Source organism: Corvus moneduloides, chromosome Z (genome assembly GCF_009650955.1).
Source record: "Corvus moneduloides isolate bCorMon1 chromosome Z, bCorMon1.pri, whole genome shotgun sequence".
NCBI classification, from domain to species: Eukaryota; Metazoa; Chordata; class Aves; order Passeriformes; family Corvidae; genus Corvus; species Corvus moneduloides.
The window spans coordinates 31,604,521-31,618,342 of record NC_045511.1 but is presented as its reverse complement, the minus strand read 5'-3'; the positions used below and the strand labels follow the sequence as shown (position 1 = coordinate 31,618,342).

General features: G+C 41.0%; 1 protein-coding gene across 6 annotated transcripts in view; it reads right to left on the bottom strand.

The window, feature by feature from the left end:
- HOOK3 (hook microtubule tethering protein 3) overlaps nt 1-13,822 on the bottom strand; it is an 86,537-nt gene that overhangs the window by 16,591 nt on the left and 56,124 nt on the right. For 2 of the 6 annotated variants that reach the window (XM_032095154.1, XM_032095151.1), the window contains 6 exons: nt 12,860-12,947; nt 12,244-12,313; nt 7,963-8,103; nt 5,670-5,757; nt 1,385-1,390; nt 648-682 (listed from right to left, as the gene is read on the bottom strand). In XM_032095154.1, coding sequence (XP_031951045.1) covers nt 648-682; nt 1,385-1,390; nt 5,670-5,757; nt 7,963-8,103; nt 12,244-12,313; nt 12,860-12,947 — 428 coding nt within the window. Of the gene's footprint in view, nt 1-647; nt 683-1,384; nt 1,463-1,950; nt 2,257-5,669; nt 5,758-7,962; nt 8,104-12,243; nt 12,314-12,859; nt 12,948-13,822 lie in introns of those variants that run through there. The other 4 variants (XM_032095152.1, XM_032095153.1, XM_032095150.1 and 1 more) reach the window with 3 other exon arrangements.

The window sequence follows — 13,822 nt, the reverse complement described above, 5'->3', positions numbered from 1 at the left end:
ACAATATCACTGTAGAAATATTTGTCAGATAAGATGAAAACCATCATTCTGTATGGAGAACTGCAACAGCAAACAGCTTCTTTATCAGTAACTGTACTTAACTTAGAACTTAAGAGTTAATTGTACAATGAGGGCCTAAAATGAATACTGATATTACATTGAGAAAGAATGGCTAAACCCAAAGGCAACAGAAAGTTCTTTTTGCAAGCCAGTCAAAAAGCAAATACTCTTTCAGGGAAATAAAAGATGTGCAAAAATAGCACAATAAAATGATAGCACATCCTAAAGTATTATCTTCTATGCCATAATGTATATTAAAGAGTAAACAAATTAATTTTGTTTATATTAGCATGCTTTCCTCAGAAGAAAATTACTTAGCCCTCTTGAGCAAAGATTTGCACAACGTTAAGCAAAGCTTTCTACCCAACACAAAATGATGGTTCCCTCATCGCTCTTACTTTCAAAATGGTTTTCTACAAGAAAAAATATAGAATCTGAACAGCAGATTCCCAAATATTCCTGTGTTATCTAATGTCTCTTAGTTGCATATTTTCCAGATCCATGATTAATGAGTGTCTGCCTTCCTCGCCATATAGAAAACACATCATTTCAAACTGCAAACAAAATAGGCAAATAAAAATACTTACAGATGTTCTTCAAGTTTCTTTTTCAGAAGAACTGACTAAAATAGAAAGTTAAATATTTTGTTTTAATATATTGTGAAACTCTAACATGTTTAAAAAATTATTTGAAAACATGCAATTTTGGCACTCTAACCAAAATCCAACTTTTTTACTTCAGTTTTAGATCACAGCTGTAAAGCCTCTGTGGTAGCAACCTTTCTCTTCACAGCTGTGTGACTGTAGTAACATTAAACCCTTTAAAACTTTACAAATATTTTCCCAGGAACTAGATCAATAAAAGCAAGATCCATAAATGACAGAATTCTATGGCAGTTGTCTTAATTTGTTCAGTACTTTGTATTGGAAAGTGCAGCTAAATTTGCAAGAAGAGCTGTCCTACCAATATTGCATTGCAACTTGCATGAAGACATGTAGCAAATTAGTTGAAGTAAATTCCCATCCCCACAGAAACTAGAAGGAGTAGAGTATTTCTAACTGGAGTGTAGCAAAAATGTCACCTTGTTTGTGTTTCTTATCTTTCTTGATTACAGACACATAAAAATCACCGTACAACTTACAGTGTTCCACTTTCTGGTTAAATCACGTTTAGATAAGCTCTTTGAATAAAAACTTTGAAGTAATTTTAAAATTTTAAACTCACTTCATACACAGTGAGTATCTTTCAAAAAGAAAAAATATCCCAACTCAATAAATGTCTATGAACTGAAAGTAGTGTTAAGTAAATAGAAAGCCATACTCACAATAGCCTTGAGCAGAAGCCCATGCCAAGAAACAGAGATGACATTAGTATAAAGCAAAACAGCAGCCAACAGAAGAAACTATTTAGAAAGTCATGAACAGAAAAAGTTAAAGCTATGTATTTTTCACGCAGGCGCAATTTTTTCCTCTGTTCTCATGAGCCCTTTCATCCTGTAACATTTTCTAAAACATGTCACTAAACCCAAAAATATAAAAATAATAAAGAAGCACATTTACAAATCATTGTGTTTAAACCAGAATTCCAAAGGAGAGCAACTGCTATTTTGGAAAGTAATTTTAAAATAAAAATCATACAACTAACAAAATGAAGGAAAATAGCCAGTCTGTTGGGCTACAATCAGAATTAAGAGATGCAGGTGTTTTTGTGGTGTGATACTGAATTGTGTTATTGCCACACTGATTGAATACAAAGCAAATGTAGAATATTTAAATCTGCAACTGCCTTTTTGGTTTGTATTTATCCAGTATTAATCACTGGTTTAGCATGTTACTGATGGTCCAAAACATCATCAAAATATAAGATAAAATCATCAACAAAATTACTTTATTTTTTTTTCTCCAATGTTCTTTCAACAAAGGTTTAGATACCTTGCTAACAGAAAAAATTACTGTTTGCACTCAAAAAGCAGTTTAGTTTGGTAATACTTCAAAATACTGTCTTTGATCACATTCCTGGGGCATGTTTTTTCATTATTTTAAAAGAGATTTTCTTTTCGCACAACAAGAAAAGTGGAGAGCCATAAAAACAAGTCAACATGGCTCTGTTGACTTCACAGTCAGAAATCTGCAGCAGCTGAGGATCTGCAGGTTTTCTTTTCCAGTCCCCTGAACAACTGCAGCAACACCACTTTTTCTGTAACAAAAAATATTTGTATGCATCTTTATCAGTCACAAATCATTTGAACTGTTCCCATCACTTATATTCGATCATTTAGGGGACTATCAGCTGGCTGGGACAAGAAAGAGAAAAAGTTGGAAGCAGTGCCCATTTCCCTAAGGTAAGAAAATCAAAACTGAACTCAGCTTTTCTTTGCAATCCTTGTATTGCACTTGGGTTTATCTTGAAACAGGCAAAACTACTACTCAACACTGATTCCACTGGTGTATTATTTACCTAGTATCTGCACTGTTGAGGGAGTAACCCTCTCCCATCTAGACGGATCATGTTCTCACAAGCAAGAAATTAATTGTGATAAACAGCACAAACAATTTAAAGAAGCAGAACTGAATTTACCCACATTAATTTACCTAAGACATATGATTAGGAAAAAGACTAAAACACTCGATATGCCATTTTAGGCACCCAAAGATCCTGTACATACTTGTCAGATAAATTCAAACAGATCACTCTAAATATGGGCAAACATTACTTCTGGGATTTCTGCAGTATCAGTAAGCTTTAAAGACTCATGTACAAATCTAAAATATAATTAGTATAAAATTGTACTCTCACAGGAAGATGAGTCTCCTAAAAATGGTAGAAATAAAAGTCCTTTTGCTTGAAGTTTCTTTCATGCTTAAACAAGCCAAAGGAACAAGTCTGTCCCCTTCTTCAGGGCAAAATTCGGTTTTGTTTCACATGTTAAGGTTATGGGCAGAACGGCTAGGCTCTGGCCTGAGATTAAGCTAACTTAGCAGGGTGTGGGAAACTATGGATCATCACTTCAGAAGACTGCTGGATGAGATCAGCAATGCTGTGAGGTGATTAAAGTCACAAAACAGCACCATGATGGAGGGTCAGATTTCAAGGATCCTGACAGTAGTGATAGAATGGTTTGGGCTGGAAGGGACTTTTAAAGGTCACATAGTCCAATCCCCTGCAACAAGCAGGGACATTTTCAACTAGGTCAGGTTGCTCAGAGCCCTGTCCAACCTGGCCTTGAATATTCCATGGATGGGGCATGGGCAACCTGTTCTAGTGTCTCATCAAATGAACAAAGTGGCTGAACTTCACGGGTAACTGAAGAGGTAACAGAGTTCTGGGGACGTTTTAGGGAGGTGTTGTATCAGTAACAGCACGTAAGGCCAAGACTGCATGTTACATTTTGAAAAATATTAGGCATGGGATGGATTTAACACATGGGGCAGAAGTAACTAAAGGCCGGGTGTTTATATAGGAAAGGATTAGGGCAGAGAACCAGAGAACAAGGATGATAAACAACAGTGGTAAGACATGCAAATGATGTAGTCGAAGCTGTTCAGGAAACTGTTGAGTAGCCCTGTGCAACTACTGCATTCTGGAAGCCAATAAATCAAAGCTATTCTGAGCACACCAGACATATCTGCATTGATTCTGTAGTCTGAAAGATGGGGGAAAGGAGGCCTTTGCCTGGCTAGCAAGGTAACACCCAGGATGGACTAATCAATAATCCCAACAGAATGTGTCAGTGCCCATTACAGGCCCAATGACACACAGCTGCCCTCCACTGCACTTCAGTATAAAATCAGAACTGCTTGCCCATGTGGACCTTGGCACACAGCATGTATCACTGCAAGGACACTTGCCTGGGTTAGGACAGTACCTCTATGTCTTTTTGGGCACATCTGAAAATAACTTCAGCTTTAAAACCAAACAAAACTTAAAAGAAAAAAAATACCAAAAAAAACCCCAACAAAAAACAAACCTGAGCTCTCATCAAACATTTCTGGACTGAATTAAAATGGAGTGCCAATTTTCTGGATTGAGCACAATTACAGTGTAAGTATGTAAAAATATGAATTTCAGTGCATTGTTGCAGAAAAATAGCAAAAACCAGGAAATTAGCTGAAAATGATGTATTGGCAAACTGTATGCCATGTCTCTCCCATTGCTTTTTCATATGTTTCTGAAGAATCACTCTTTTTGTATGGCTATCCTACAGATAACTCAGGTAGTCTCAGCACAACTTCGATGTACTTGAGCAGCTGGGTTTAACTTCTGAGGTTTGCTCTGCTTCGTCAGGGAGACTGCATGAAGACCGCGTCAGAGGTTCTTGCATCCTCAACACTTCCCTGAGTCTACATTCACTCCTTTGCTTCCTTAAGAGTAAATGAAATCCTACACATCAAACTCAGCAAAAGAGACTATGGGATCAGTGCCTGTAAGTCACCACTGCTATGGTCAGACCTAGAAAGAAGCCATGAGGGCAGACACACCCTAAATTACTGCCCCAATCAGTGCCTCCAAAGAGACACAACTAGAATTGCAGTAAATAAACGTGAATACAGTTAGACAGAGATCACTTACAATACTCAATATCTGAGAATAATTCTTTCATATTCTTGCTCACCCTGAAAAGATTTTGGCCAATAATCAAGAGAACAAAGAACATCTCAGAATTTACCTATTTTAACGTGCATTCTAAAACACATTCTTAGTTACTCAGGAAAATAATCTTGTTGGAAATCAACTAGGTGTTTTACATTCATATAGTTTATTCTGAAAATTAAAAGTATAAACTAAATTTAACACACTCTTAAGTGAACATAAGCAGCTAGTAAAAAAACTTGCACTATTTTATATAAATTAGTTAAAACAAACCCACAAAAATAGAAAGCAACACATTACAATTTGTTGCCAATTAGCAACATGATACACTGAGATTGTGAGCATACACTATGCATGTACAGTCCAACAAATCACCGCTTTCAAGAAAATTCTAGAGCTTCTTTTTTGAAATACAGGAGATAATAAACAATTTTTGAGTGGAAGACTGAAAGTTGTTTTCCACACTAACTCAGCTACAATGTGTATTCTTACATTTAAAATAAAGTTAACTCTGTATACAGAAACAGAAAATGCTGCATTATGTTGAGGGCCTAATTATTTGACCTTTTTTTCATTTTGGTCTGCCTTTTTTTATCATTCTGAGATACATTTACATGAACAATTACAGACCCTCCAGTGGCTGGAAAGGCCTCAACTTTCATTAAGAAAACTAAACCAAAACCAACTTCAGATGCTTTATTCATAGAGAATCAACATTTTCTCAATTCCCTGCAAAACTGTCTATTCCAATTAAATAGTTTTCTATTGCAACAGACACAATTATTCAAATAAAACATATTTGACATCTTCTCTACATAGGATGGTTTTCTAATCTAGACAATTGTCTTACATCCTAGTTAGAGAAGCACAATTTATTGATAAGACCATACAAGTAAATATGCAAAACTATTAGAAATCTCAGTTTGTATATTTCTTTGACATTTTTTTTTTTACAAAAAGGTCAAAGTTTCGAAAATGGTAACTATTCGAATGTAAGTTTGATGTACATTTCTACTTACATCTTCAGCTTTTGAACCTTGATCCTGCAAAGATTTTTGTAGTTCTTCAACCTGGGACTGTACTTCTAGAAGTCTCTGATTTACCAATCTAGGAAAGAGACAATATTTTTTTTTTCATTAAAAAAAACAATTGCAAGAGGAGGTGTCAGACTTTTAGTGTCCAGTGTTTCCAGCTCATCTACACAAAAAATGCAATACGGTAAATTACTCTCAAAAAATTTACAGCAGTAGTTAGAGCTTACAGCAGTTCCAGAGATTGTAACATCCAGATGTTCATCCAGAACATTTTCATATTCCTCAAGGACAACATAAATGCATGCAGAAATCATTTCTATATACATGAAAGAAAACCTTTTAACAGCCAGTTTTACTGCGTGAGAGCTGCTAGCTTATGCTTTTGCACAGTTACGGAAACCCTATAAACCTGCAGGCTGGAAGGAATGTCCACAGTTTGCCTGGATCCAACTTCCTCCTTAAAGCAGGTGCACTTACAGCAGATTGCTGGCAACCACATCCAGTACCAGGTTTGGACACTTTTAAGCATAGAGGTCTGTCTCTTTGGGCTTCTCTTCTAGAGCTCAGACCCATACTCCATATTTTGTCTGCTGCCTCTTGTCCTTCCACAAATAATGTCTTGAGAACAGCCCAAATCTGTCTTCTTACTACCTTCTCATGAAGTAGATGCAGATCACAGTACAACCTCCTCTATGCCACTTTTTCTTTGTCCTGGACACACTTGCTTCTCAGTTTTATCCCACCTGTCGCACCTTCTAGTGTCTCTCACCTTAGGAGTATTCTGCTGCACTTCTACACATCCACATCTCTCTGGCACTTGGGAATCCAAAATTACATGCTCTGTCTAGGTGTAGTATCTTAAGTACTGATAAGAGGTGAACAACCATTTTCCCAGACTGACAGCCTGCCTGCAGCTCAGTGAGAACAGTCCAGATCACAGTCAACTGCAAGGTTCCCAAATAACATATCCTCCTTTGCCACCCACTAGGACCCCAGGGCTTTTGCAGCAGAGCTGCTCCACAGCCACGGACAGGACTCCCATCAGTTCATTTCTCTGCACTGCTGAGCTCCTCTGAATAACAGCTTTCCCTTTCAGGATATCCTAAAGTGGTACTATTCTCAAACTTCCTGGGAGTCCAGTCCCTCTCATCAGTGAAGTTGTTAATAGAAGTGATGAACAACTGGTCCTGGTACTGATGACTGAGGAACTGGTTGCCAGCTGGGTTTCATTTCATTGACAGTACTACTCTAGGCTCAGCTGTCCCATCACTGTCCAATTAATTTTTTTGCTCACTTTACTGTCCACTTATTTAGTTTATATCTAACCATTCTGAACGTAAGGATACCATGGAACACTTTATCAAAGGCTTTACTGAAGCTAAGCTAAGTACCATCCTCTTTTTCACCCTTCTTCACATGTGCAGTCATCTCATTGTCAAGACAATTGGATTAGCTGGGCATGATTTGCTCTGAATAAATTCATGTTGACATTTCCCAGTTACTTTCCTGTCCCTCATGTGGCTGGAAATAGATTCCAGATGGACTTGCTTTGTGAAATTTCCAGAAAGCGACCCGTGGCTGACCAGTCTTTGTAGTTCCTCATACTCTTTTTCTTGCCCTTCCTGAAGGTGAGTGCAGTATTTACCTTTTTCCAGGCTTCAGGCACCTCCCCCAGTTGAAGGGGAAGATAGAGGAAGATTAGATAAAGAACAGATTTGAAGCTTAGATAGAAAGCAGCCTCACATCACTATCAGCCAAATACTTTGCCATGCTCAGATGCACTCTGGCCCCACAGATGCCTGTATGCTGACTGGCTCAATCCAGCAGGGTTAGGTAGAGCAGGCTACCCAGGAACACGTCCTGTTGGGTTTTAAATATCTACAAGAATGGAGACAACATCTCTGGACAACATACTCCAGTATTCATCAACCCTCACAGTGAAAATAAAGTATGTTCTTGCATTTAGATCAAATATAATGTGTTTCAAGCTCTGCACACTGCCTCTTGCCCTGCTACTGAGTACTACTGACAAGAGTCTAGCTTCATCTCCTTTAGACCCTCCCATTAGACACTTTGGTAAGATAACATTGGTAAGATCTAACCTAAGCCTCCTCTTTTCCAGGCTCTGTCCCTCAGGCTTTACTCATAACAAGACGCTGCAGTCCTGTAATCACATCCCTGTGGCCTTTCCCAGGACTGACTCCATTAAATCCATGTCTTTCTTGTCCTGAGGATGCCTGTAGGAAAGTCAACTGCAACAGAGGACAAAATTTCTTACCTGTTTTCTGTCTCCAGTTCATTCTTACGTAAGTTTGCATCATCAAGAAGGCTCTGCAACAAGGCAATCTTCTCATTGTCAGAACCTTCCTGGTTCAATTTTAACATCTTGTTCTCATGCTGAAGGCGAATTAGTTTCTCCCTAAACACATAGAACACAATTTCGTAAAAAAAGGAATGCTAATATCTGTAACAAAGAAAACAGTTTACCATAGGAAATAAAATAATAACATAAATACAATCTTTTTAAAGGAGATGGCTGCAACAGCAATCATGTTTTCAAACCCCCAAATACAAACCTAATTTAAAGAGTTGTAATTGCAGAATGCAGAACACAAGGAAATTACCTCAATTCCCCTATCAGGATCTCTGAGTACAACTCCAGAGATTTATAGGGAGAACACAAAGAATGCAAAGCTTAATGCCAAGCATGAAGAAAGACTGTAATCTCAGCTGTCACTGAACTACTGCATAAACCTGAGCAAGTCACTTCCACCCTTGGTCTGTTTACACAGAATCACTGAATCATTTGGGTTGAAAACATTCTTAAGATCATCAAGATCCAACATAAACTCAGCACAGAACCATGTCCCTTAAGCACCACATCTACACATCTTTTAAACACCACCAGGGACGAGGATTCAATCACTTCCCTAGGTAGCCTGTTGCAATGCTTGATAACCCCTTCTGGTGAAGAAATGACTCCTAATATCCAATCTAAACCTCCCCAGCACAGCTTGAGGAGAAGAGACCAATCCCTGCTTTGCTATAACCTCCTTTCAGGTAGTTGTAGGAAGTGGTACAGTCACATCTGAGCCTCCTTTTCTTCAGGATAAACAGCCCCCCTGCTCCTCACAGGACTTAACTCTTTACACCCTTCTCCAGCTCCACTGTCCTTCTCTGGACAAGCTCCACCACCTCAGTGTCCTTCTTGTAGTGAGGTGGCACAAAACTGGACACAGAACTTGAGGTGTGGCCTCACCAGTGCCAAGTATGGGGGGGACAATCCCTGCCCTGGTCTTGCTGGCCTCTCTGGTGCTGATACAGGCCAGGATGTCATTAGCCTTTCTGGCCACCTGAGCACTCAATGGTTCATGTTCAGCTGCTGTCAACCAACACCCTCAAACCACACCAGAACAACAGGTGTCATGTTGGGGTCCCCCCCCCCCGCCATGGAGCCCCGGGAGAGGGCCCTGAGGGGACAGACACGGGGTTTCCCTGTCCCTGGTCACCTCTGTTCCCCACTGGTTGGTTTGGGTTCCCCGGGGTGGCCAAGGACCCTCGGGTCCCGTGACTGCGGGGTTCCTGAGCTGAGCCCCGGCCATGCAGCTGGAGAAATAAACATCTCTGAAACATCTACCAAGAATCTGTCCATATATATTTCTTTTCCACGGGCCTCCTGGTTTGATATAGGCGTGTTCCACTATCCCCGCTGTATCAGTGTCATCCACAGGGACCTGGACAAACTGAAGAAGTGGGGCCATGAAAACCTCATGAGGGTCAACAAGGCCAAGTGCAAGGTCCTGCACTTGGCCTATGGTAAACCCTGGTATCAGTCCAGGCTGGGGATGAACAGATGGAGAGCAGCCCTGTGAGAAGGCCCTGGGGGTGCTGGGGGATGAGAGGATGGACATGACCCAGCCATGTGCACTCACAGCCCAGAGAGCCAAACGTGCCCTGGGCTGCATCCAAAGCAGCGTGGGCAGCAGGGGAGGGAGGGGATTCTGCCCCTCTGCTCTGCTCTGGTGAGACCCCACCTGGAACACTGCATCCAGCTCTGGAGTCCCAGTACAGGAAGTATGTCAACTAATTGAAGTGAGTCCTGAGGAAGCCACTAAGGTGATCACAGGGATGGAACACCTCTACTATGAAAACAGGCTGAGAGAGCTGGGGTTGTAGATCAGGGTCCAGGGATACCTTACAGTAGCCTTACAGTACCTGAAAGGAGCCAACAAGGGAGCTGGAGAGGGATTTTTTACAAGAGCATGGAGTGACAAGACAAAGGAAAGTGGTGTAAACTTAAAAAGGGTGCTTTAGATTAGACATTGAACAGAAATTCTTTACTTTGAGGGTTTGGAGGCAATGGCAAAGGGAGTTGTGGATGTCCCCTACCTGGCAGTGTTCAAGTCCAGGTTGGATGAGGATTTGAGCAACCTGGTCTACTGGAAGGTGTCCTTGCCCATGGCAGCAGAGATGAACAAGATGATCTTTAAGGTCCCTTCCAACCCAAGCTGCTCTATGATTCTACAATTACTTCCCACTGTGCATCTTTCCGGCCACTCTTCTCCAAGCCTGCAGCACTGTACAGGTTGTTGTGACCCAATGGCAGGACCTAGCACTACGCCATGTTGAACTTCATGCAATTGTCCTCCACCCACCGATACAGCCTGTTCAGATTCCTCTGCAGAGCCTTCTGACCCTCCAGCAGATCAACACTGTTCTGGGTAACCCAAAACGTTATTGTGTTCCTTATCTATCTGTGCCCAAAATTGTTACTGTCTTCCTGCAGCTGGAAAACAGAAGGGCGGGGCTGGGCGGTACCCCGGGCGCTTTAAAAGTTGAAGCGCTCTGGCAGAGTCACTCTCTGCCTGCTTGGCTTGCCTCTTGGTTCTTTCTTGCCTCTACTTGCTACAGTAGCAAATCGAGAAGCTCCATTTCACAATCAAAAACTGTTTCAGAGTGAATTTTGCAACACCTGTCCGCAGCCACTCCCTCAATACCCTTCGGTGGATCCCGCCCACTCCCATGGACTTGAGGGCGTCTAACTGGCACAGCACTGGTCATTAGATGTTTCCTCCTGTATTGCGGAGGCTTTATTCAGCTTCTTGCACCTGTCTTCCAGATAAGCAGTCTTACTATTAAAGACTGTGGCAAAGAAGGCTTCAAGTAGATCAGCCTTTTCCTTGTCCTTTACTGGTATGGCTCCCCCTGCATCCAATAACGGATTGAGAGTCTCCTTAATCCTCATTTAATTGTGAATGTATCTATAGAAACGTTTTTTATTGTCTTTTATTGGCAGTAGCCAAAATAAGCTCTAGTTGGGCTTTAGCCCATCTAATTTTCTCCCTGCATAACAGCACAACATCTCTGTAGTCCTTCTGAGTGGCTTTGCCCCTTCTTCCAAACATAACACAATCTTTTTTATCCTGAGTTCTGGCCAAAGCCCTGTGTACAGCCAAGCCAGTCTTCCTGATGGTTCTTCATTTGGCACATGGAGACATCCTGCTCCTGCACTGTTAACAGTTCCTTCTTGCCCTCCCGGACTCCTTTGCCCTTCAAGACTGACTCCCAAGCAACTTGACAGCAAGACCCCTAAACAGGCCGAACTATGCCCTCCAGAAGTCCAAAGTGGAGGTTCTGCTGGCCTCTCTCCTTAATTCTCTGTGAATCAAGAACTCTCTCATTCAGTGCTTGCTGTGCCCAAGACAGCCTCTGATCATCACATCATCCACCAGTCCTTTCCTGTTCACATTGAGTCCACTGAGACACCTTCCCTAGCTGGCTTGCTCAGTAGCTGTGTTAGGAGGTAATCTTCCACACAGTCCTGGAACCTCCTAGACTGATCCCTTTCTGCCATATTGCATTTCCAGCAGCCATCCGGTAAGTTGAAGTCCTCCATAATAAGAAGGGCCAGCAATCTCAAGACCTCTCCCAGCTGCCTATAGTATATGGCATCCTAGACGAGTGGTCTGTAACACACCCACCAGAATATCTGCCTTGTGGCCTTCCCCTTGATTCTTACTCATAAATACTCAATTCTTTTGGTACCATCATCAAGCTCTAGACAATCAAGACAGGGCAACAACAAGAAACCTTTTTCTAGTATCCAACCTAAACCTTCCTTGGCACAAATTCAGACCATTCCCTTGGGTCCTGTCACTGGTCACAACAGAAGAGAATGTCTGCCCCTCCTCTTCTTCTCGTGAGGAAGGTGGAGACCAGCATAACATCTCTGCCCAGTCTCATCTCCAGGCTGAACAGACCAAATGACCTCAGCCACTCCTCATATAGTTTCTCCTCAAGGCCCTTCACCATTTTTGTGGCCCTCTGCTGGATGCTAAGAGCTTTATGTCCTTCTCATATTGTAGCACCCAAAACTGCACACAGGACTCTGCCCCAGTGCACAGCAGGACAATCCCCTCCCTTGCCTGGCTGGTGATGCTGTGCCTGATGCACCCCAGGACACAGTTGGTCCTCCTGACTACCAGGGCACTGCTGGCTGATATTCAACTTGCCATTGACCATTGTAAAGGTTAGTAAAACAAAGCACACATTAGCTTACTTTATTTCAGGAGTAATGATTTCTGCTGCTAAACTGTCTGAAGGCTCTTGTCTTCCCAGAGGCATCAGTCCTGAGTAAGGAAAAGCACACCATTTACTTTCTTTACATGACAAGAAGTAAGAAGTTCTAGAAGTTTTAGACTATTGCTAGACAACGCAAAATGACACAAAGTCAAGCTACAGCAAGACTGACAGACAAACACCATTTCATTTGGTGAATCATTACTTCATCCATTCTGAAGAAATATTATTGCAGTTTGTTTTCTGCTTATCTAAGAACTACAAAGGTACAGAAGATTACACATAGGAATGAACTATTACGCATGAAACATCATGAGAAAATATCTCTCTAAAGAAAATTATGTAACCACACAGAAATCAGATATATATTATAAAAATATCCTACTGGAGAGGAGACTAAAATTTCTGATTGGCTGAAATAACATTTGAAGCTTTTGCTTGCTTATAAAGCTGTGACTAGTTGAAGAGGTTTTACACTACTGATTTTAGGGGAGCTTGAATTTATTCTGTCCTAAACAAAAGCACATTCAAAACTCTACAGAAAACTCCTGTAAGCTTTAGAAAAGATGCATTTAATCTCCTTATTTGTCCTTTACCTGTAGTGGTGAGTTGACCCTCCTGAGCTTGTACACATCTAAGTTCTTCAATAGTTTCTTTCAAAGAATCCCTTTCTGTTCTTAATCTCTGAATAATTGGAAAGAAAACAATTCAGTCTTGGCGGTACAAATCCATCTCTAACAGCCTTCAAAATTTTAAAAATAATTTAATGCAGCTCTAGAGATTACTTCCAAATTAAGGTATCTCAGTCTATTTCATAACAAAAGAAATGTAAATTTTATGTATTCCACAGGAACAGTGGTTTGGCATTTTTTGGGAGAAGGGTTGCTGATCTTACTGGACTAAAAATAGCAGGGTATAAGCTTACAAAATCGAGATATTAGTGGCACAAAGTCCTGGTACCAGGTAGTAAACAGTATCCACTGGGGCCACTCAGCTGTTTTCCTTTTCCTTTCATTGGGGCTGATTCCAAAGGAAATGGAAGTCAGTTGAGAGACCACAGATTTTTGCCTCACCATGAATCCAAGATTCAGCCAGGAGTGAAACCACGGGCATATAAGTACAGAGTCAACATAACAAACAAACTGCTTTTAACTTCATTTTGTTTGCCTTTCACCAGTGGAAGTGCGAGCAGCATTTCCATATCCCATTCCTCCTGTGGGTCAGCTGGCCTTGTTATTCACCAGCATCTTGGCTATGAAAGAAAACTAGTTGCTTAAGACTTGGTCCAAAGAGAAATGAAGAACAGGACTGGATCGCCTTGGGATCCAAACAGGTGTGCTACTCAGTAGCATCAGGCAAATACTCTTTCAATTTGGCACAAGTACCCTTCTGGCAAAAAAATGAGAACCTACAGATAGCACCAAGTTTTTGTCCAGAAGGGTGCCAAGAGTCAAAAAAAAGAGAAAGAATGTAATGATCCAAGTTCTAGTTTGCTCCAAAATCAGACATGTTCAGTATTACTAAATGGTCCAGGACAGACCTTGCTTCTGTGTAGGTAT